Genomic DNA, 24479 nt, shown 5'->3' with positions numbered 1-24479 from the left:
GGCCCATTTACTCCTAAAATTGTTACGTGAACAGAACATCAGTTCCCCATAAACATGAAGACACATTTATCCTTTTCTACCAAGAAACAAGTATTGGGGCTCCTGGGTGGCTCAGTTGGTTGGGCAACTGACTTCGGCTCAGGTCATGATCTCACAGTTGTGGGTTTGAGCCCCACGTCAGGCTGTGCTGACAGCTCAGAGCCTGGAGCCTTCTTCAGATTCTGTGTCTCCCTCTCTCTCTGCCCCTTCCCTGCTTGCACACTGTCTCTAGCTCTCAAAAATAAACATTTTATATGTATATATATATATATATATATATACACATATATGAAATATACTATTTTACCATTTTTAGACATGGATCAGGAAAAAGGAAATAAATGATATTTTGAGTCTGTATTATCTAGGGCAAAGTTTACTACAGTGCTTGCTAGCAAAAGTGAAGGTTAGCTTAAAATGGGAAAAGTAGATGTTAAACTAAATGCCTTTCCCTTCAACCCTTTACCAGCAATCATTGTTTCACTAAGCTAGTAATATTTTATTAAGGATATTTTTTTTATCTTTTGTTTCATTTGCTTGAGACCAATGAAAACAACAGTTATGAAAATTGAGCATTTATAAAACTTTAGTTGACATAAAGATTCAATAGTAAGCCTATTAAATTTTACTCAAAAGTACACTAAAATCAAATAAAAGCTGAGTTTTTACTAATGATATTAAGATGAGCAATTCATTTGACCATTTCCTACATTTCCTTGTTTTAATTCTTTTCTATCACATTTCTAAAAACTTTTTTGTAATATTTTTTATTTTAAATTATCTATATATTGCTTCTCTGTCATCAGTTCAAATAATCAAAGGCAATGCAATCTGAATTTTGGGAAGAAAAGCATCTTATAAACTCCCATTGCTGTATGACATCCAGCAGTAGTCTCCATGATGTTTCCGCACTGTCCCATAAAAATTAATCTTCAGTCTCTTGGTATCATGAACATATTTTCAATTAGCGATTTTCTTTCCTCCTAAATGAACATACAAATTGGGGGAGAATAAGTCGTGGGAGTAGGTCAAATGTGGTCCTTATCAGACCACACCATACATACTTAGCTGTGAAACCAACAAACTCTTAACATACCATCTCTTGTGCTAACAGCACATTGATGGTATTTCTCTCTTCAGAGACAAAACGAATGAAGCCTATTTTGCAGAACAGGAACTTTTATCTCCATGGAAACGGAAGGAAGGATATTTTGGGCACACAAAGAGGTGTTCAGGGCTACTGCTCCACTGTGTTCACTCCTACAGTTGCCCTCGGCAGGACTGACCCCTCTATGTTCTTCCTGTCCACCAGCTACTTCCTGCCTTTCCCTTCTTACCCAGCTTAGATGCCTTGTGCATTATTTCAATCACTCCCGACCCTGTCATTTCACCTCAGCCATGTGACAAGCCCCAGCCCTAGGTGAATCCAACTCTCCACCTTCTCCGAGCCTGCCTCTGGACAGCAGAGCAGTGCTACAGAAAAAGCCCACAGCCAGGCACTGCAAATTCATAATCCAGGATCTTAACTGGGGTACCAATTTCATCTGACAAGCTTAGCCTTTTGGCCTTTTCTAGTTAGCTTACTCTCACACTTCCCGTAACTAGTTAAAAACTTCTCCACTCTAGAGTGTGATGCTAAGTGAAATAAGCCATACAGAGAAAGACAGATACCATATGGTTTCACTCTTATGTGGATCCTGAGAAACTTAACAGAAACCCATGGGGGAGGGGAAGGAAAAAAAAAGAGGTTAGAGTGGGAGAGAGCCAAAGCATAAGAGACTGTTAAAAACTGAGAACAAACTGAGGGTTGATGGGGGGTGGGAGGGAGGGGAGGGTGGGGGATGGGTATTGAGGAGGGCACCTTTTGGGATGAGCACTGGGTGTTGTATGGAAACCAATTTGACAATAAATTTCATATATTGGGAAAAAAAAAAGAAAACATTAAAAAAAAAACAAAAAACAAAAACAAAACTTCTCCACTCTATTATTCAATGAATGAGTGCCTGTGAGGTACCAGGCAGTCTTCTAGATACTAAGATACTACAGTGAACGTAATAGATGAAATCCCTACTCTCATCAAGCACACACTTAATGGACACAGACAATTAACAACATAAGTAAGGAAAAATATCTTAAATGCCACTAAGGAAAATAAAGAAGGGGGTTATAGAGTGCTGGAGAGGTTGTAGTTAAAAAAATGTTTTTGAAATACAATTTACGGAAAAAAAGTCAATAAGTGTACAACTTGCTGGATTTTCACAAGTTGAAACATCCTATAACTTATAAAAGAGCTGGGAAAGGCCCCACTGAAAAAAATGCCATTTAAGCAGAGACCTGAGAGAAAGGGAGTGAGGCAGTTGAAAATCTAAGGGAAGAGCATTCCAGACAGGGGAAATGGCCAGTGCAAAGGCCCTGAGGTGGCAGCTTGTGAGTTTGGGGAAGCAAGGAGACCAGTGTAGCTGCAATGCAGTGAAGGATGGAAGAGTCATAAAAGACGAGATCAGAGATGTAATGAGGACCAGACTGTATAGAACCGTGTGGGCAACCAGAAGGACTGTGGTTTTTACTGAGTGACATAGAAAACCACTGGAGAATTTTAAGCAGGAGAGTCAGCAGTATCTGTGCTGTAAATAGAGGAGGTCTGAGGACTGAAGCCTGAGGTATTGCAACTTTCAGGTCAGAAATGAAGGGAAACCTACTAAAGCATTTAAAGAGTGGATGAGTGAACTAGAAAGGGTGGCAAGAAGGAAAATCAGGAAATTCGTATTATGGAAGGCCCACAAGGTGGTTATAATAATGAAATAGTGTTGAGTGCTGCAGATCGGGTGAGACAGGTCAGTGTTAACCTTGACAAGAGCAGTTTCAGAGGATCACTGGGGATGCATGCCTAACCGGAATGGGTTCAGGAGATCACCAGAGAAAGGATATGAAAATATAGAGCACTTTACTGAGGTGTTTAACTGTGAAAGGGAACAGAGACATGGCACAGCACATGGGGAGAGTAAGGATTCAAAAGGACTATGGTGGATGTTGTGGTGAACGACTTAGATCTCAACATTAGGACCAAGGTACTCATTCCCCCAGCACCTTTGAGTGCTGGCTGCTGATGGCTCACAGCTGCAGTGGTGCACACATTGCCTCTGGCTGTTTTACACTACTACAGAAGAGCCGACAGCACAGAGCTCACAAAGTCTGAAGTATTTACCATTTGACCTTTAACAGAAAAAGTCTGCCAACTCCTGCTTTAGTGGCTTCTTTGATGACCGAAGCTACATGTAGAATTTATCAAGTCATCAAGTGATAGCAAAATAAAGTAAAATGTCTAGCTCACTTCCTTTCTATACTATCCACAACATTCTCTGGTACCTGATGTCATAGCTAAAGAGAGATGCTTAGCTCAAGCAAAGGAGGGGAAAAAGAAAAAAGTTCAGATTCCTACACTTGTTCTTCCTTCCAAATCTAGGCCCAATTTTGCCCACCTGTAAACTACGAACACACCGTAACTGAAATGCTAACTTCACAGAAGAATTTCAAAGAGCAGTGATAAAACAGTTTAAAAAGAAAACTTATTGGTATCAGGAAGAACACTAACCTAATTTAGGAGCAAAATTCTCAGTTCATATCCCTTATGAAACTTGTTTGTGGATTAACATTTTCTCTCAATTATCTGCATTTCTTTCTATGCTCCATTTTAAGAGTTTACAAAACTCAAATCTGCTATGGTTCTTTACTATTTCTTATCACATGTTCAAGCCAAATATATACACATGGCCAACTGTTGTCTGCTCTACTGTTTCTGAACTGTTTGTTGTAAGTATTAGTCTGCCCTCCCCAAACCAGGGAGTTTATGGGCTGAATTTTAAAAAGTCAGTCATAAAAAACTGCACCATCACTTTTCCTTTATTCTAGTCTGAACATATGCTGGAATTCAGGGTAACAATCAACATATTCCAAGAAAAGCACTTAAGGATAGAGTATGATCAACACCCATTAAAAGCCCCTAAACCTACTTATTAGCCATCAAATCTTCCAGAGTCTCAAACTCCATCTGTAAAATGGCATTAACACTGACTGTTGAAGTTTATATACAATTAGAATATAAGCATGCTATCTCACAGCATCTGAAAATATGAATGAAGCCTGCTAATGCAGTGAATGCCAGCACAAATCACTTCTAACCACCTTGTACCAAACACTAACCATTAACAATAAATAGCACTTCCCAATGGCAGGCATGGTGCTAACTGCTCCTTTTGCATTCTCTTACCTTATACTTATACACTTTGAAGTGGACAAATGTTCCTACTATGCTAATCTTACAGGTAAAGAAAATGAGGTATAGCGGTTTACTTGCTAAAAGGCATTCATCTCCTGACTGTTGGAATCAGGACTCAAAATCAGGTCTGCATGTCTTTAGAGTCAGTGATTGTGACCATGGTGCTAAATACTGCACCTCTTTAGGTCAGGAATGGACATAAATTACTAACATGAAACACAGCATCACAGGGTAAAAATACATGCTGTTCAGGTAAAGATAGTAGATTGAGCACATGCACCTACTTCCATTCCCTCCCAAAATTCCATTAAATGACAGCAAAGATCTTTGTTTTAAGCCATGAACCTAAATGAATGGAAAAAGAGAAGAGGAGATAACAGCAAAAAGAAGTTGGAAAGCGGATGGACAAGTAGTAATTAACATGGCAGACCCAAGAAAACTGAATCCTGAGTCAGCAGTAGACAAGCAAAACAAACAACTCAATTTACATCACAGAATCCTTAAAAGGTTCAGAAACTGGTGTCTTCATAGACCTTTGGAAGTAGGAATGAAGGGGTAGGCACTAAAGTAAGAACTGGTTGAAGGTTTAAGTATTCAGAATGCTCTCTGCAACTTACAGTTAAGCAGCCTCTTTTCCCTAGCTCCCTCCCCAAATCAGAAGTTTACTTTCTGAAAAGGGTAAAATAGAGGGTTCTTTGGATTGTGGGATGCCAGGCAGTTATGGGCACAGGTACTGTACTCAATACAGAGACTCAGTGAGCAAATGCATACTGGACAGGAGATAAACAAGATACAAGATACAGAAACAAAAGATCCAACATGGAAAACAAGGAAAAGGAATTCCCAGGATTGTGGTAAAGGGAGATCCCAGAATAGAGCCATCCACCAGGCACAGGCGACTATAGTCCAGACTGAGACAGGTCAGAAAGCTCCAGGAAAGACTTAATCGGGAAGACCAAACAGCACACTTGATGAAACTGAACACTGTGAACAATGTAGATATATGGCAAAGAGTCTAGCTGATTCAGTTTTTAAGTTCATAGAAAATGAAGCCTCAGAAAACCCGAAAGATGTACAGGAAGGAAAACAAACATGGGCGCCCGGCTCAGTCAGTTAAGCATCTAACTCCTTCCTGGTTTTGGCTAAGGTCATCTCAGGGTCAGTGGGTTTGAGCCCTGAGTCAGGCTCCGTGCTCATGACACAAAGCCTGCTTGGAATTCTGTCTTCTTCTCTATCTGCCCTTCTCCTGCATGTGCACGCTCTCTCTCTCAAAAATAAACATTAAAAAAAGAAAACTGGCATTTAGAGTCCTCATGAAATTAATTCAAACGAAAGCACACAAATAAGTACATTGGAAAGAAGAAGAAATGAGAAGAGATAAGAGCGCTGGAGGTAAGGATAGGAAAGAGAAGTCAGTAGGCAATGTCTACAACAGAAAAATCACAAAGTACCAATGCTAACATGCTATTCAGAGACAAAAGTAAATATAGTTACCTAAATATACCAATATGGCTACCTAATTTAGTTACCTACAAAGAAAGTTAAGGACTGTCCTCTTCCCCTAACAAACTTAGAGAACTATTTGACTTAATTATAGCAATTTTTTCCTTTGGTGGAACTATATATTCCCAGCATCAAGCAGTAATGTTGCCTTTCACAAAGACTGCTTAATAAAATAATTTCACTCTATCAGCATTAGCAAATCTTCCAGTCCAAAACAAGAGTAACTCAAATTAACGTAGTTTATAATAAACAATATTAGAGAGGTCTCACCAGTGATTGTTGGTCTGCAGCAAAAAGCAGGTTAAGAGAAATAAAATCCAATTTTTTTCTTAGTTGGTATTTTAATTAAAAATATAGACTAATGGTCCTTGGCTTAAATGTTGTTGTGGCTGTGTGCTGGCTTCTGTAAAATATAACTAATCAAAAGGAACTCTTCAACAAATATACTCCAGACAGAAGTAAAAAGGTAAACAGAAATGACTAACAAGACAGTGCTATTGCAGACATAATTCCCTTATAATTTATACTTGCTAAAAAATGGAGTTTAACATTACTTACAATTAATTATATCAACATTCACAGAGGCTGAACATCACAAGCATATGGGTGTACCATCACCACAAAATGTCTTTACTTCTCAAGCAGTTTTAAATTTTAGCTATGAAGGTCAGTTACCAGAGGCCAAACTTGTTCTTAATGAGTAGAATTTTTATGTCCATTCAGAGTCTCTTACATCTTTCGGGGCCTATTCATTTGCAGATAGGAGTAGAAGTTGTAACCGGGTTCCTCTTATCATGCATTCACATGTGATGTTCATCTTCATATGCTATCCAGTTTCTTTAGGATAAAAGGTGCTGAAAGAAAAATAAACATCCAGAATTTCAGATCTATTAGCCCATAAGTTATATTATGGAATTTGTAAGACTGGGGGGAAAATCTTACAGATTTAGATTTAGTTCAATACATTTTTTAAGTGACTCCAGATGATGGCCTGCACAACTCAGTAAGAGACCCCCTGTCTTTCCAGTGTCATGAAGCTCTGTCTATTCTAAGTTTTTCTTACACTGTATAAAATCTTTTCTCTGAAGTTCTCCCTCATAGGGCCATAAAGAGTAAATTCAATCCTCTTTCAAAGGACATTTTTTTATTCTGGGTAATTTAACTATCAAAGGAACAAAACACTTGAAGAAACAAATTGGCATTTTCCACCTTTTAAAACCTATTTGAAAAAAGGCAGAAAGTGGGAGAAAACACTTAACTAGGTAATGAGGAGAGCCAGACACACATTTAGGTTCTCCCAATGATTAGCTATATATCACTTATGCAATCCAGATCACCTATGATATAGGTGAACTACTTCAGTTCAGAGAGAGAGAATGTGTGTGCACCCATGGAGTAGGAGCAGAGAGAGACTCTGAAGGAGGCTCCACGCCCAGAACGGAGCCAGAAACCTGAGCTGAAATCAAGAGCCAGATGCTTAACCGACTGAGCCAACCAGGTGCCCCAGTCCTACTTCAGTGCTTATGGGGGTCTGGTAGGATGGTACACACAGAAATGTCTAGAAAAAAAAATGCTGTCATAGGGAGCTAAAGAAGTGATATTATTGTCCTGTGTAAAAGCGCTGTGGCCAAAATAAGCACACGAAAAGAAGTTTAACATTACTAGTCACTAGGAAAATGCAAATTAAAACTACAGTGACTTACCACCTCACACCTATTAGGATGGCTACAATCAAACTGTCGGCAAGGATGTGGAAAACTTGGAACCCTTGTGCACTGTTTGTGGGAATGGAAAATGGTACAACTGCTTTGGATCAGAGTATGGTGGGTCCTAGGAAATTAAAAATAGGGCTATCTGTAGATCCATGTTAGAGCAGCATTATTCACAGTAGCTGAAATGTAGAAGCAACCCGAATCCAAAAACAGATGACTGGAGAAGCAAAAATGGTATACGACGGAATATTACTCAGTCTTAAAAAGAGATTCTGACATACGCTATGACATGGAGGAACCTTAGGGACCTTAGGTGAAATGAAATAAGCCATTTACAAAAAGACAAATACTGTATGATTCCACTTATGAGATCCTTAAAGAGATGTCAAAATCATAGAGACAAAGCTTCAGTTTTACAAGATAAAGAGTTCTAGAGATGGATGGTGATGGTTGTACAACATTATGCATGTATTCAATACCACTAAACTACACACTTAAAAATATTTAAGATGATAAATTTTACCACAATAAATTAAATTTTTAAAAAAAAGGGAGGAGGCTGTGTGGCCAAAAGAGCTGCCAGAAGTATCTTCTCAATCCCCGTAACGAAAGTAATAAAACACATTGTTAATATTAAACTGAAGATATTGAGATCTGTTGAAGGCTGACAAAGTTGGCAATATTCCCAGGTATCTCTACTAATTCTTATCAGACAAAACTGAAACATCCATCAGGTGAATGGATAAAAATGTGGCATATCCACACAATGCAATGTTATTTGGCAATAAAAAGTAAGGAAATACTAATACACGCTACAATATGGATGAACTTTGAAAACATCATGGAAAATGAAATAAGCTAGACACAAAAAGTCACGTATTCTACAATTCCATTGGTATGAAATGTCCAGAATAGGCAAATCCATAAACATGGAAAGTAGATTAGTGGCTGCCAAGGGAAAGGGAAAGGAGAAAATAGTGAACAGTTAATGGGCATGGAGTTCACTTTAGAGTTAAAATGTTCTAAAATGGATCGTAGTGATGATTGCAAACTCTGACCATGCTAAGAACCATTCATTATACACTTTATTTTTTAAATTGCTTTTATTTTAAAGTATAATTGACATACAGTATCCCTATTAGTTTCAGGTGTACATCAAAGTGATTCACAATAACTCTAGTTACCACAAGAAATTATTATAGTATTATTCTCTATGCTGTACATTGCACCCCTGTGACTTCTTTTATAACTGAAAGTTTGTACCTTTTAATCCCCTCCCCTATTTTGTCTATTCCCCATCCTATTCCCCACTGGCAACCACCAGTTTGTCTATTTATGAGTCTGTTTCTGTTTTGTTTGTTCATTTGTTTTTTTAAATGCTTATTTGTTTTTGAGAGAGTGAGCACAAGCAGGGGAAGGGCAGAGAGAGAGGGGGACAGAGGATTCAAAGCAGGCTCTGTGGACAGCAGAGAGCCTGATGTGGGTTTGAACTCACAAACTGCGAGACCATGACCTGAGCCAAAGTCAGATGCTTAACTGACTGAGCCGCCCAGGTGCCCTGTTCATTTGTTTTCAAAGATTCCACATAGAAGTGGAATCATGGCATTCATCCTTCTCTGATTTCACTTAGCATAATAACCTATAGGTCCATCCATGGTTGTTGCAAATGGCAAGGTTTCATTTTTATGGCTAAGTAATATTCCACTGTATATACACATCTTCTTTATCCATTATTGGTAGACACTTAGGTTGCACTGTACACTTTAAATGGGTGAACCATATATTATGAAGTACATCTCGATTTTAAAAGTGGCAATGTGGAACAGTATTCTGTAAGTTTTTTTAAAAGAAAACCAATTCATATCAGATACAAAGGTAACTGAAAAGAAGGAAGTATTTTACTGGCAGCTAAGTCAACAAAAAAAAGGTAAGAGGAGAAAGTTAAGTTGGGAGTTGCAAAAAGCTGTTGAAGGAGGACGACTTGGGAGTTTCTATTCAGCAGGGCTCCCTCTCCTGGGGAAGCAGAGTAGTAGCATAGTCAGTAAAGGGTTACCAGGCTTCAGGAGCTCTGGCCTAGGCCCAAAGCGAGCCTTCTACAGGGTGACCTTGGAATGCCTTCATCCCTGCCAGCAACACACAGCAAGGTGCAATGAAGAGTACTGAACTGAGAACGGGGTATGTGTGTGTGAGCAAATAACTTTTGAGATGCGTATCAATAAAACTACAGAAGTGACCTACAAAGCCCAGATCTAATATTCAGCGTGCCTTTAACGCTGATGTTTTGCGTTAAGACCCCCTTTGAAGGGTGAGTTCTCACTTGCAAAAGGGATATACAGAATCTCTGGCCCGGCCTCCTTCACAGCGCTGTCAAACAAGTTTCTGCCAAACATAAATTCAAATAAGCCTTCAGGTATTATTATTAATGCTATAAACTCCTATCCTTTTATTCTCATTCCTTAAAAAACAAAACAAAACACCGCAATTATTTATTTCACCCTGTGTATTAACAAGCAAAACTTCTTGTATTTCAGAGATCAGCACTGAAGGGAGGAAACCTGGTAGTAGGAGCTCTGGATTCTAGACCAAGATCATTCACTGAATCGCTGAGTGACCTTGAGCCAGCCATTTCTCTGCTCTAGATCTCCGTTTCTGTCGACAAAACGTGGGAGCAGCTAAGGAATGGGAGGGGGGGGGGGTATAATCCCTTCAGGCTCTTTCAATTCAAGCTCTCCTAAGGCAGGGCGAAGCTGGACGATAACCCTCGCAGTCCGGAACACCGCGTGCACTTCTGTATCCAGACCCCGACCCGCAGACCCTAAGCCACGCATGCGCCCGCCACTCTCGACGCGCAAGTCCCACGCTCCCTGCGACCGCCCAGCTCACTCCGCTCAAGGGCCCCCAAGGACTATAGGACCACAGGTAGGTGGGTGGTGTCCGCGACCTTCCCGCTAGTCTCCCGGCCGCAGCCTGGAAGGACACTCACTGACTCGCAGCAGGGCCACGTAGATGAGGAAGTTCCGTATGGAGGAGATCACATCCTCGCGCATCTTCCGTTTCATCTCCTCGGGGTCCAGCTTCGGCGCAAGGCCCTCGATTCGGAACATGCCGGCTTTCCTTTTTGCACTACCAGCTACCACGTTCTGCTTCTCTCAGCGGCTGCCCGGCACCCGGAACTCTGTCCTATCCCATTTCCTGTTCCCGCCCCTTCGTTTTCGCGCGCGGCGACGGGAGGCTGCGAGGGACAATCCTCGTTCGGACAGCGAGGTTCTGCAGGGGGCTGCCTGAAGGGGGCGGTCGCAGTCTTAGGGAGAGGTCCCCCTGGCTGTTTACACCTTCGTCTTGAGCTGGGCGCGCCACACCGCAAAGTGCCTTTACGCCTCAGAGGGGCCAAGCACGTAGATACCACTATAAATAATAATAATTACCGTTCTACGCCGTGAACTGGATATTAAAACCTTCATTTCCTAGATGAGAAAACTAAAGCACAGAAAGCTTTAAAAACAACTTGCCCCCAAATACTTTAAAATACCTTAGGGGCGAAAAAAGTGTTGAGGAGGGAAAATGAAACGGTATTAGCAAAACGTTGTAAATTGCTTAAGCTTGTGATTAACATATTGTTTTAATTTAGTCCATTTTGAGTATGTTTGAAATTTTTCATAAGTTAAAACAAAAAGATGAAGATGATGACACTTGCTTGAGATTACACAACTAGTGAATGCAGTAGGTTTTTTTGGTTTTAATATTTATTTATTTTGGGGAGACAGAGAGATAGAGTGCAAGCAGGCAAGGGATAGAGGGAGAGAGACACAGAATCTGAAGCAGGCTCGGAGCTCCAAGCTGTCAGCACATAGCCCTACGCGGGGCTGGAACCCACCAAGCACGGGATCATGACCTGGGCCGAAGTCGGTCGCCTGACCAACTGAGCCACCCAAGCACCCCAATGCAGTAGGTTTTTAAAATAAATGTTATTGTCATCCCCATTTTATTATTCACACATTTATTTTTAAAAATGAGCTCTAGGTCCAACCTGGGGCTTAAACTCTGGACCCTAAGATCAAGAGTCACATGCTGTACTGACAGAGCCAGCCAGGTGCCCCTGCAGTAGGGTTTTATATTTAGACTTGTGGGACCCAAGCATAAAAGCTTTCAACTCCATATTATCGCCGTATTCTCATTTCTGGTTTTAAGTGATCCTTACAAATTATAATATCGGTCCAGTAATATAGTATACATAAAACAAATTCAGCTCCCTTCAACATTTTACAAATGAGGAGAGGGAGGCTGAGAAACCAAGTGCACTGCTTAAAGTCATTCCGATAGTGATAGGCAGGGGCAGGGTTCTAATGCAGGTAATCATAATGCCAAGTTGAATTCTCTTTCCCTTGCACCTCTGTTAATCTTTAACGGTTAGTGCCTTCCTGGATGGGAATCACTGGACTCAGGAGGTAGAGGTTTAGTGCAATCAGATTTCCTGCCACAGATTCATCAAAACAGCACTGCCCCAAATTTGCATGCCAACTAGCCGTATATCATTTTTAGACACAAATTAGATAACTGAATTGCTCACATATTTCAAAACCAGAATGTACCTTCTAGATTGCCCACTGCATAGCAACAATGGATTTTGGATAAATTAGAACCGCAATTTACTGTGATAACTGATTGCTAAAGCATTGCTGCCCACCTTCCTGGTTGACAGAATATAAAACATTGGGGCAAGAAAGAGAACTCATCTGTGCATTCAGGCTTTAGTAACCCCTTCTATCTATAATTCATGCAGTGGAATAGCAGAGGCAACTCTGGAATGGGAGGGGCTGATTCCCAAGGAATAGCCTCCATCCAACACTTTGAGAGTGTTGAAAGCCTGCACTGATGCTGGAAAGCGGCAGGGGCTGTGGAAAGAACCTGAACAGGAAGACTGGAGCCATGGCCTCTAGATTTGGCACTGACACTATCAAGCCATGTGACGAAGGACAAGTCTCTCTTTCACTGCAACTCCATTTCTTTAGAAGAAGAGAGAAGGGAGAAGATATGATTAAGTGCTCTTGAGAGTCCATTTCAGTTCTAACAGTCTAAGCATTTTGAATTCTAATTGTGTCGTTTAGGGCATTCTGGTCTGAAGCATATGGATATCAAAATATTATCAAATGTGGTCAGACGTCAAAACAGCCAGTGTGTATTTTCTGGGGTAGGGAGACTGTAACAATAAGGTACTTCTCATCCGTCTGAATAGTGAGGCAAAATGAGTTGGCAAGGAATGAGTTCTTACGTGTGCCAGTAACTTAGATCCCTAATGCTGAGTTTAGAAAAACAGCCCTCCTATGGAACTACCAGTTTTTCTTTACTGAGATGCTTTTGAGTAACTTGCCTGGATTCACAGGGAACCAAAGAAGGAAGAAATTAGCAGAAAATCGTGTATCTTGGTAAAAAGACCCAATTTTTAGCATTTGAATTTTATTCATCCAATGCTGTATAAAGCAGCACTTGACCTGACAGGTGATGTGGAGGCAACTAGCTGACCTGATAAAAGGCAACATTACTCTCCTAACAATTCTCTTAGAGAGGCTTTGTGCTTGCCAGCCTACCAGTAGAGAGACAGGAAGGTAGTGGATAGAAATAAGGAACAGTTGGTATTGAGGTGAGGAACTGGTTCTGGATACAATCTAGGAGGGCGAACTGCTCCTGAACTATTTCAGAAATGTTCATCCTGGGGGCAGCCAGGTGATTCGGTCGGTCGAGTGTCTGACTCTCGATTTCAGCTCAGGTTCCAGCATTGTGAGAGTGAGCCCCTGCGTTGGACTCCACACTGGGTATGGAGCCTGCTTGGGATTCTCTCTCTCTCTCTCTCTCTCTCTCTCTCTCTCTCTGCCACTCCCCCACTCTCACTCTCTCTGTGTCTCTCAAAATAAATAGGTAAATATTAAGAAAAAACAAAAAGAAATGTTCATCCTGATGAAGTCTGTCTTCCCCTTGCCTGGCTCTTCTAACTTGTAATGGAGGAAACTCATTAAAAGAGGTTAGGCTCCTTTCTTTGTCTTTCTTTAGTGCCCCTCCTTTTTTGGGGGTGGCATGTAGGTGGTGGTTCGTTTAAGTGAGGCAAACGGAGAGAATGTACTTCAGAAAGTTAACACTGGAGTGAGCTGTGGCACAGCTTGGACTATTCATTTTCTTCCTCATTGCAATGATCAGGGGTTTGGGACTGATCTTTAAAATCACTTGCAGCTCAAAAATGCTGAAATTATATGTTCATCTTTTCCTGTTCTTCCTTCATAACCTTGCATTAAAGGCTAAAAGCAAAGGATTCCCTATGATTTTGCCATGAAAAGCAAAAATAAAAACTATACACACATAATTTAATATTGATATTTGTGTTAGTCTGATCATAGAGGAAATGGTAGCTGATGTCATAGCCTGTCTTGTTTTCCATTTTGATCCCAGGAGGACTTTAGGAGCTATTTCCTTTGCCTCAACTTCCCAGACACTACAGCACACAAACATACAGTGGGCACAATTTATCCATGAGAAAATTAAATGCTTTAATTTCCATCATTGGGGAGGAATTTGTATTTATAAGATCAGAGATTGACAGATGATTCATGATTGGGGAATAATTCCAACATGTAATCACAGGAACCTTGTGGTTTCTAATGTATAGGGAGCTATAGGCCTTGGGAATTGAATAGTTGAACCCCTTCATCTGACAGATAAGGATTCTGAGGTCCAGAAGGAACCTAGTTAGAGGTAGAGCTAGTTGGAACTGAGGTAGGTCTCTGGGCTCCCAGTTCAGCACTTTTCACCATTACCTTGCAGCTTTAATACTTTGTGGATATTCTCATTGATGATCTTCCCCTCAGAGGTAGGGACTGGAAGAATGGGGTGTTGTTCAACCTCAGCTTGGGAGGGACAGGATAAAGCCTTGCTGCTCTTCATCAAGAGGCTGATGGCAGTCCTTCTTTCCATGTTTCCACCCCTATCACCAGTAGCTAATCTGGACTGTTCTGTTATCCAGCTGCACACCTCTCCTTCCTCATTCCTTCAGGAGATGAACATAGGCTGGTGTTCCCAAAATAAACTTTGTTTTGAAGTCCACTTAGGACCCGACATGAATGAAACAAAGATTGGGACAAGCAAAGGATTACTCTGTGATAGATGTTAACTGGAGTCCTCACCCAGCAGATGGGATAACTTACTTCTAGAAAGTACTGCCCAGCAAGAGTCATCTTCAGGAAGAGGGACTTTTGGACTTTAACAGATGAGTAGAATTTTGATAACCTTCACTTCCCTAGTATTGGCTTTCCATAATACCCTATTCTCTGTTCTAATTTGGGGGGCTTTGTTGTCTGGATGATTCATGAGTATTTGATCTTTCAAAGTAGACTGTAAGCACCTCAAGTACAAGGAACATGCACTTTAATCCTCCAAACACCTGAGGACAGGTATTTATACATAGTAAAAACTCAGAAAGTACCCCCTGAGTGGATGAATGAATGAACGAATGAGCTTCGTATCTGCTAACTTTTCAAATTAAAAAATCAGTTGCATATTACATTGAGAGGAAATTATCCCACAAAGAAACTTACCCAAAATTCTACATAATATTTTTATTTAGTGATTTGTTTTTCACTGTTTTTGTACAGTGTGTTTTTGTTTGCCTAAATAAAAATCAGGTAAATAATTGGGGTGCCTGGGTGGCTCAGTTGGTTGAGAGACTGACTTTGGCTCAGGTCGTGATCTCATGGTTTGTGAGTTCGAGCCCCGCGTCGGGCTCTGTGCTGACAGCTCAGAGCCTGGAGCCTACTTCTGATTCTGTGTCTCCCTCTCTCTCTGCCCCTCCCTCACTCATGCTCTGTCTCTTTCTGTCTCAGAAATAAATAAACATTAAAAAAAATTTTTTTAATAAAATCATGTAAATAATCTTATCATAGGCAAAATTAAAGAATGAACCTTAACATTTACTTGCTTTATTTATAGCCATACAATTATATGAAACCCATTTTATGCTTTTAATAACTTCTTTTTCCACAAAATTACTTGTTTACTTTTATGAAATTTAGAAAATACATAATTAAGGGAAAAAGAAGAAAAGAACAGTCCCCTATAATCCCACAACCACTACTGACACATTGATGATCATTCTTTCAGCCTTTCTATTTCTATTGTACACATATGTAGTTCTTTCTCTTTCTCTGTGTGTGTCTCTGTGTGTGTGTGTGTGTGTGTGTATACACCATGTATGTATGTATGGAACATACAGTATATGATATTTTAACTTGCATTTTTCATTTTAAGTTACATTGACTATCTTCCTATATCTTTAAATATTCTTTACACATTCTTCCAAACATCTCTAGACCTTTGAGAACTACAAACAGGGGATGGGAAATTTTGTTTGTTTTTAGAAGAGGTTTGCTTCCTTGTGCTATAAATTCTAATTATTTTGTAGCAGGAAAAGTAAAACATACACAAGGCTTAGTTTGGATTGACAGTATTTTTAAAAATTTTTAATGTTTATTTTTTTTGCGAGAGAGACAGAGAGAGAGAGAGAGGGAGGGAGGGAGACAGGGTACGAGCAGGGGAAGGGCAGAGAGAGAAGGGGACACAGAATCCAAAGCAGGCTCCAAGCTCTGAGCTGTCAGCACAGAGCCCAACGCGGGGCTCCAACTCATGAACCCTGAGATCATGACCTGAACCGAAGTTGGAGTCTTAACCGACTGAGTCACCCAGGCGCCCCAGCATTGACAGTATTTAGAGCACATGATAATTGCCAGCCATCTCCCTGCAGAGATTAGAGAGTTGATTTTGTCACCACTCCCATTCCATGCCCATTACACAAAAAAACATGTATATGCTGTGGAACTATGTTTATACCGCTTGGATAGTTTCTTATTTTTCAATAAAAAGTGCCTTTTTCTTGACTGTAGTGTTATAGGCGCTCGATTAATATTTATACAGTGAAAGAAGGGGATTTATTGATTCAATGATTATAAGTGCACCTTCTACACTGATAGACGAGCTCTCATCCATGTCAAGAGCCCTTTGACAAAGCAAAAAGTGAGCTCTTTATTTCCAACCTCCACAGGAAACAAAGGTAAGGCTATCAGTATCTATTCTCCACACCCTGTCCCTAACATTTTCAGGATGACAGACCTGCCTGATAAAAGCCAATGCATAGATACACACAAGCATATTTTCTTATCTTAGAAAAAAAAAAAACAACCCCGAGAGCTTCCTAAAGGTAGCAATACCTTTTGTTATTGCATATGACAGTTGAATTGCTATGCATTGTACACATCGTAAATGAAGGAACATGCCAATCTCCCCATCATGTAATGTTTAGAATTCAGTTGGGGAGAATAAAGGCCAGGCCTTATTAAGGGAAAACGTGTCCTAACTATGTTCCAGAGGATCTCTCAAAGTCCTTGTCTGGCGCTTGGCCCCTACCTCCAACATCCCTGCTTCTACTTCAACATGACAGTGGCAGTGAGCTCACCACACACTGGGCGGTTCCATCCATCTGCAGATAGGCAGCTCTTCTCCTTAGAGCCAAATCTGCCTCTCTCTACCATGTTCCCACTGGTCCTAGTTATGCCTTCCACAGTGTCAAAAGCAAGTCCGATCATTCTTCCTCATAGATGTATAAAGGCAGCTGGGTCTTCCTTGATGCTCATTGTCTCCAGGCTAAAAATAATTTTTGCAAAATTCTCTTAGAATTTTCCAGTTTTCCCTTATCTACCATGTTAACTTTTCCAGTTAGCAATGATGGAGTGATTTACTCTGAGCTATCTGGCCTCACCCCCTCCCCACTAATTGCTTTCCCAACCCCACCCCCTTATCTCTCACAACAAAGGGGACGTATTGGGTCCTTGGCAAGGACCTCTGAGATTCAAAACCAGAAACTCTTTATTCCTTACTCAGAATTATCCTTGAAGAAGAAGCGTGTGCTTGGGTTATCTGTCTCTTCCCTCAGAATGCTCACAGTGGTGGATGGAATTCCTTGACCATTTTAGCTCCCGGACGTTTGTGTTGTAAAATGAAAGCCAGCTGTAGGAAGAGTTCAGGAGAGGTAGTATGGTTGCAGAAGGAAAAATATGGACTTTGGAGCACAAGTTAGGTTTAACTTCCAGTTACCCCATGAAGTTTTTGTTTTAATTTTTAAAAAAGTTTTTAAAATTGCTTCTATTTATTTTATTTTTTATTTTAATAATTTATTGTCAAGTTAGCTAACATACAGTGTATACAGTGTAGTCTTGGCTTCGGGAGTAGATTCCCATGATTTATCCCTTACATACAACACAGTGCTCTCATCCCAACAAGTGCCCTCCTCAATGCCTATCACTCATTTTCCCCTCTCCCGGCTCCCGCATCAACCCTCAGTTTGTTCTCTGTATTTAGGAGTCTCTTTTGGTTTGCCTCGCTTATTTTTCCTTCTCTTCCCCTATGGTCTTCTGTTAAGTTTCTCAAATTCCACATATGAGTGAAAACATATGATATCTGTCTTTCTCTGACTGACTTACTTAACTTAGCATAATACCCCCTAGTTCCATCCAGGTTGTTGCAGATGGCAAGATTTCATTCTTTTTCACCACTGAATAGTATTCCATTTTGTGTGTGTGTGTGTGTGTGTGTGTGTGTGTGTGTGTGTGTGTGTACCACGTCTTCATTATTCATCCGTTGATGGACATATGGGCTGTTTCCATAATTTCGCTATTGATGATAGCGCTGCTATACCTCAGGAAACAAGAGACGTTGGCAAGGATATGCAGAAAGCAGAACCCTCTTGCACTGTTGGTAGGAATGCAAACTGGTGCCACCACTCTGGAAAACAGTGTGGAGGTTCCTCAAAAAATTAAAAATAGAATTACCCTACAACCCAGAAATAGCACTACTAGGAATTTATCCAAAGGATACAGGAGTGCTGATTCACAGGGGCACATGAAGTTGTTTCGAGACCTGATGACAGAAACTTTCTGGGCTTTTGTTTCTTCATCTGTGACAGAGAGATCTAATATCTACTTCAAAGTGTTGTTTTACAAGCTGAATAAAATGATGTACTTAAAGTGCCTGGCCTATGAATAGGCATCCTATTAATGGTAGCTACTACTAATCATAAGATACAATTTTTCACTAGAAAAATTACAGCCTCAGCGCGCTCTAAGTGGAACAAGTAATTTTTTTTACTGAAACAGTACCTACAATTATTTGTCAGTTTCATTTCCATTCTCTCTGGCCTCCAATTCGTAGTAAATATTTTTAAAACTATGACCCATACTCCAAGTGCTCTTTCCCTACCTACTATTTATTCTGTAGCCCAAGGATGGATTGGATTTTTGGCCCCACCTCTTCTCTAAAACTGCTTCAAGGTAAGTCCTTATTGGCAAATTCAAGGGACACTTGTGGGCCCCTGCCCCCCGGAATAATTTGATGCTATTGGTCACATGACACGTTCAGGAAAGCTCTCTCCTCCTAGCTTCATGGATACCACATTCTTCCAGTTTTCCTTTAGATGCTCCTCATCCTTCTTTCACAGCTCTTCCTGAGGCCAACTCCTAAATGGTCAGTTTCTTTAAGGTTCTTTCCTGGGCCCTCTTCTCTTCTATACTCATGGACAATCTAGTCTGGCTTCAATTGCCATCCTTAAGCTAATGATTCACCACATATGTCTCTAACCCATAATTCTCTCCAGAAACGCAGACCCGTATATCCAACCAACCTATTGACTTCGCTGTTTCCTTGGATGTCCCATGGGTGCTTCATACATCACTGTTCAAAGTGGAACCAATCATCTTCCCCTTCTAATCAACCTTAACTCCTGTGCTCTGTTGCCTAATGATTGATACCACCATCCAGTCCCTCCAGCTGCCAAAGCCAGAAATCGGGAGTCAAGCCTGAGCCTTCCTTCTCCCTTTGCCTCTATATCTAATTAACCATCACATTTATCAATTCTGTCTCCTTAATATCTCTAAAATTCATTATAGTTTCTCTATCCTTTCCACCACTATTTTTGATCAGGCCATCCACCAACTGGTCTTTCTTCTGTCTTATCCCTGCAAGTGTGCTTTCCACCCTGCCTTCTAAGTAATCTTTCCAATACAGTTTTTATAATGTTAGTCTTTTGGATAAAATACTTTAATTATTCCTCATTGCCCTCAGGTAAAAGGTACAGATGCTTTAGTCCTGTGTAGAAGGCCTTTTATTGATCTGGTTCTCATCTTCTTCACTAACCTCAACCCTTTCTACTCCTCTTCCCATACCTGGTGCCTCTTCTCCACTCTCCCTCTATCTGCCTCTTTCCCTCACAAATTTCCCACCTCCACCTCCACATACTTCTACTGGCTATTCCCTGAACTCACCAAACTCTTAGTTCTGTGTGTGGTTTCCTTTGTATGTGGTTTCCTTCATGATTAAAATGATTTTTCTTACTTCTTCATCTGGCTAACTCCTAGTGTCATTCAGAAATCACTTTAGATGTCACCTCCTTCAAAAAGTCTCTACTAGTTTAAATTAATGTTCCAATGCTGGCTCCTCAGTTGTAAGAAATGTACAACAGTTATATAAGATGTTTGTACTATGAGAAACTGAGGTGAAGGATATATGAGAACTCTGTATTATCTTTGCAACTTTTCTGTAAGTCTTAAAACTATTCTAAATGGAATATTACTCAGCCATAAAAAAGAATGAAATCTTGCCATTTGCAATGACACAGAGGGAGTTAGAGTGTGAAATAAGTCAAAGAAAGATAAATGCCATATGATTGTACTCATATGTGGAATTTAAGAAACAAAACAGATGAACATAGGGGAAAGAAAGATGAACATAGAGGAAGGAAGCAACAAAAAAGAGAGGGAGGCAAACCATAACAGTCTATTAACTACAGAGAACAAACTGAGGGTTGATGGAGGGATGTGGATGGGGGATGGGCTAAATGGGGGGATTGTTATGATGAGCACTGGGTGTTATATGGAAAGTGATGAATCACTAAATTCTGCTCCTGAAACCAATATAATACTATAGGTTAACTAACTAGAATTTAAATAAAAACTTGATATACAAAAAAAATTATTCTAAAATAAAAAAGATCATTTAAAAAAGTCTTCACTAACCCACCTGTGCTGGCTTAGCTGCTGCTTCTGTGTTCTATAAGATGTGTGTCTGCTGTCCTCATGTCAAAGCACTTAGCACAATATCTGGCCCTTGTCCATGTGCCTGTCTCCTCCACTGAAAAAGAATGGGAATCATGTTTTCCTCATTGTTTATTCCTGATGCTAGCATAGTGTCTAGCAAATGGGAAATGTTCACTAAGTATCTCCTGAGTAAATTTTTGTTGTTAAATAAATTGCTTTGGTGGGGGGGGGGCGTGCAATACCAAGCTTTTGCTGTAGGGTAATCTGAAATTACAGGCCTAGAAAAAAAAAGAACTTAAAAGTATCAGACAGTATAAATGACTCATCAGACTGCTTGTGTCTCGGCAGGACAAACTTGGCAGACATGCCATGCTGGATACACCTGAACATCACATGTGTCCCTACACACTATGTATGTTTCCAAGAGAGTCATGTGGCGTTCATTCCTCTGCAGGTAAAGAGCCTCAGGCAAGCTGAGTTGGGTTAGTTCACTCTGGGTGAGACTTACAGGCTGCTGGCACATCCCAGTAGGGTGTGGACTGTGTGTTGAGTGCATGAAAGCCAACTAGGGCATAGAGCAAAGGAACCAGTTGGAAGAAGAATGACATCACAGGGAGATGAATCTCCAGTTTGGCAATTCTAGCCCCAGCTCTTTCATTAATGAGCTGTGTGACCTTGACCAAGTGTCTTCCTCTTTGTAGGCTCCAATGTCTGTATTTGTAAAATGAGGGCGTGCATTAGCCTGTCTCCAACGTCTCTTCCAGGATGGATGCTCTGGGATTCTGTGACCAGCGTGTGATGTGGACACGAGTGAAAGGAAGCAGGTAAGTGTGTCCTCGGAGCATAAGGCAGTTGAACCTTTGGTTCCAGGTCAGCAGCAGTCTTCAGCAAAAGGAAACCCAAGCTAGAATAGAGATTCAATTCATCCTGGAAGTAGAGGCCTCTGGGGCACAATAGCTCACTATTGTGTCTTGAGGATCTAACTTAAATCTGTCAGAAGGAAGCAATTCTAAGGATTGGAGCAGGTGAAGGTGGGTGGCAGAGGGGTGGTAATTTTCACTTAGTGATAAAGGACAACATTTGGGGAAAGTTTTTATGTTTATTGGCCACTAGTTTTGATTATTTTCTTTGCACTGAAATGATCCAAAATGTTAACGTTAGAGGTGATGCAAGATGTACCACCTGGAATGTGGCTGGGGCAGGCACGACAGCAATGAGGTGTTTTTGAGTGGAACTGTTAAGTGAGTGAATTGAGATTATTTGGAGGTTGAGGCTACCAAATCATGGAAATTCAGTATTGCCTTGGCCAAGTTAAAAAAAAAATCCAGTTTATTTTGAAGTTTACCTGTCTTACATGGGTGGTAGTGGGTTTGATAATTAAAAATTCCTTGGGAAGTGCAAGGAAAAGTATGTATTTCACTAACTGAATGAATACATCATAACAAACCATTACTAGTTAAGAAGATCTAGAGAACTTAGGTAGAGAACTTAGGGTGAGTAGAGAAGAAAATAACATTATGATTCAAAAAAATTCCTGGGAGTATTCTTTTTCCTCACTGTTCATGGGAATCAGAATTTCTGAGAGGTGTGTGGAAACACCTGCCTTTGTCTCTGAAAGAGCTGGAAATGTGTGGGTACAGGTAATGCTCAGCCTCCTGGCTCAGGATGACTCCTTTCAAATTTGTTGACCAAAAGTTTACTTTTCTTCTTAGAAAAATACACGATGATTCAGTTGGGTTCAGAGGAGGTAGATGATCACTTAACCTCTTAAAGGCTATGGATTTGAATCCTGGTGGATAAGGTACCAGTCAAATGTTAGAATGGAGATGCATTATTCTTGACCCTCAGCAGTGGAATGGGCCGGGAGCAAAGAAATACCCCTCCTGAGAGATAAGGGAACCAGTCAGATGCAGAGAGAGTTAAGGGAGATGGGGCAAGCTTTAGGCCCCCCAGGAAGAGGAGCCAAAAGTCACAAATAGTAATAGTTAAATTTATTGAGTATTTACTCTGTGCCAAGCATGGTTCTAAATCATAATTCTCATAATGAGAATTATAGTAATAATTCTCACACTAGCCCTTTGAGGCAGGCTCTCTTATTTCCATTTTCTAAATGAAAAGCTCAGGTAAGAGAAATATTCACCCAAGGATAATCAGGTGGCGAGTGGTAGAGCCAGAATACAAACCCAGGCAGTTCAGCTGCAGTCATTGCTGTTAACCACTTGTGCCCTGGTGCATATATAACCTTTCAATTGGTTCTCATTCTGTGTCTCCGGCATCCATCCCTGGGCTGAGAAAGTAATGGACTTTGTTGAGTATTCTTGAACTGAATGGAACAAAGTACACTCAGCCTGTGCCGAAATCTGGTACCTGGAGTCTGTGGGAGGCCCTGTTTGGCTCAGCACAGTGTGGGGTGTGCTGAGTGTGAGCCAGTACCTGAGGTCTGGTGGCAGAAGCCCAGTCCAGCCAGCTGATGTGAGATCATGGGCAGGATTCCCCCTTCCTGCACAGGAAGGGAGAAGAAATCCATGGACACTCAGGAACCCAGGGCTAAGGGGTATTAGGAGGCAGCCTGGCCACCCCAATCATGTCTGAGATCTCACTCTACATAACCCCTGTGCTGGGCAATGGCCACTGTGGATATAGAGTTGGGTTGTGCACATTCCGTGCCCTCCAGGAGCCCCATGTCAACACTGAGAAGGACTGCCTCTATCTGACAGGACCCCACAAATTGCTTTAGGATCCCTGTCCTGTTTTGTACAGCCAGACAAGACTAATTCTAAATTCTATTATCTCTCTTGCTGGGATTTTATATATTCACCCCAGTGTCTACTAACTGAATTCAGGAGACAGGTTGTATAATTTTCAGACTCCTGGACGGACTTTCTGGATCAAGGATATAAGGGCTAAGGTGATGGCAAGGCTGAGTAGACAGAACTTGCAAAAGGACTCTGCAATTAAAATGGTTAGTGAGGGGCGCCTGGGTGGCGCAGTCGGTTGGGCGTCCGGCTTCGGCCAGGTCACGATCTCACAGTCCGTGAGTTCGAGCCCCGCGTCGGGCTCTGGGCTGATGGCTCAGAGCCTGGAGCCTGTTTCCGATTCTGTGTCTCCCTCTCTCTCTGCCCCTCCCCCGTTCATGCTCTGTCTCTCTCTGTCCCAAAAATAAATAAATGTTGAAAAAAAAAAAATTTAATAAAATGGTTAGTGAGATTGTTGAATAAGAGAAAGAAGAAGGAAAGAGGAAAGAAACCTACTCATATATTCATAAAGCTCTAGGACCTACTTATCCCAGTAGGAGATGAGGGCATTTATCCTCAGCGTTAGTTGTGGAAACTTCTTTTGAGTTAGGTCTCTTGAACAAAGGAGAGATTTTGGTAGGCTAGGGACTCATTTGGTGATCAAAGTGACATCCAGTTGCCTGGATAGTCCCAGTTTATGCTTGTTACAGTGGTGGCATTATTTATATTGCCATGTTTCACTTAGAAAAGTATCCTGGTTTGGGTGATACATTTTGTGGTAATGCTGCCCATAGACAAAAAACACTTGTATTATTCTGGTGAGCCAGAGTTCTGAATTTTAAGCCCCAAAGAGATGTTGGGAGTATAAACACCTCTTCCTGGATAGCTTTTTCCTCTGTCACCACCATGCCTAAATGTGGACAAAACTCTTTCCTTTTCCTCCTTAGTTTTGAGGAAAAATGTAAAACCAAAAGTTACTTAAAAATTAATGGAAAACAGAAAATATTCCCTTTAAAATAGAAAGAACAGGGGCACCTGGGTAGCTCAGTAGGGTAAGTGTCCGACTGCAGCTCGGGTCATGATCTCGCGGTTT

General features: G+C 40.9%; 2 protein-coding genes across 3 annotated transcripts in view; one reads left to right on the top strand and one right to left on the bottom strand.

The window, feature by feature from the left end:
* Positions 1–607: 607 nt before the first annotated feature.
* On the bottom strand, positions 608–10722 carry TOMM5 (translocase of outer mitochondrial membrane 5). Of its 2 annotated transcripts, XR_009251586.1 has the most exons (3): positions 10514–10722; positions 6552–6672; positions 608–1022 (listed from the first exon to the last, which is right to left on the bottom strand). XR_009251586.1 is itself a non-coding variant. In XM_058694881.1 (2 exons), exons 1-2 carry the CDS (start codon positions 10632–10634, stop codon positions 6638–6640), a joined length of 156 nt encoding a protein of 51 aa, XP_058550864.1. In that variant the 5' UTR covers positions 10635–10722; the 3' UTR covers positions 6314–6637. The 2 variants fall into 2 exon arrangements, 1 of the variants encoding a protein (XP_058550864.1); XM_058694881.1 differs by lacking the exon at positions 608–1022 and having other exon boundaries at positions 6314–6672.
* A 10608-nt stretch (positions 10723–21330) lies between these two features.
* The window catches only part of FRMPD1 (FERM and PDZ domain containing 1), a 144105-nt gene continuing 140956 nt past the window's right edge, over positions 21331–24479 (top strand). Inside the window, exon 1 of the mRNA XM_058694867.1 lies at positions 21331–21475. The gene's annotated coding sequence lies outside the window, so the exon portion shown is untranslated. The remainder of the gene's footprint in view (positions 21476–24479) is intronic.

Source organism: Neofelis nebulosa, chromosome 12, assembly GCF_028018385.1.
Source record: "Neofelis nebulosa isolate mNeoNeb1 chromosome 12, mNeoNeb1.pri, whole genome shotgun sequence".
Taxonomy (NCBI): Eukaryota; Metazoa; Chordata; class Mammalia; order Carnivora; family Felidae; genus Neofelis; species Neofelis nebulosa.
The sequence above is the reverse complement of the archived record's forward strand: the minus strand, read 5'-3'. Positions and strand labels throughout refer to the sequence as shown.

What these genes read in the sequence shown, in the direction of transcription:
- TOMM5 (XM_058694881.1), bottom strand. Translation starts at nt 10,634, where the DNA reads ATGTTCCGAATCGAGGGCCTTGCGCCGAAGCTGGACCCCGAGGAGATG. An exon ending in CGTGGCCCTGCTGCGAGTCA is followed by an intron (nt 6,673 to 10,513) that starts GTGAGTGTCCTT and finishes TTTTTCTTTCAG; the next exon opens with CACCTTTTATCCTAAAGAAA.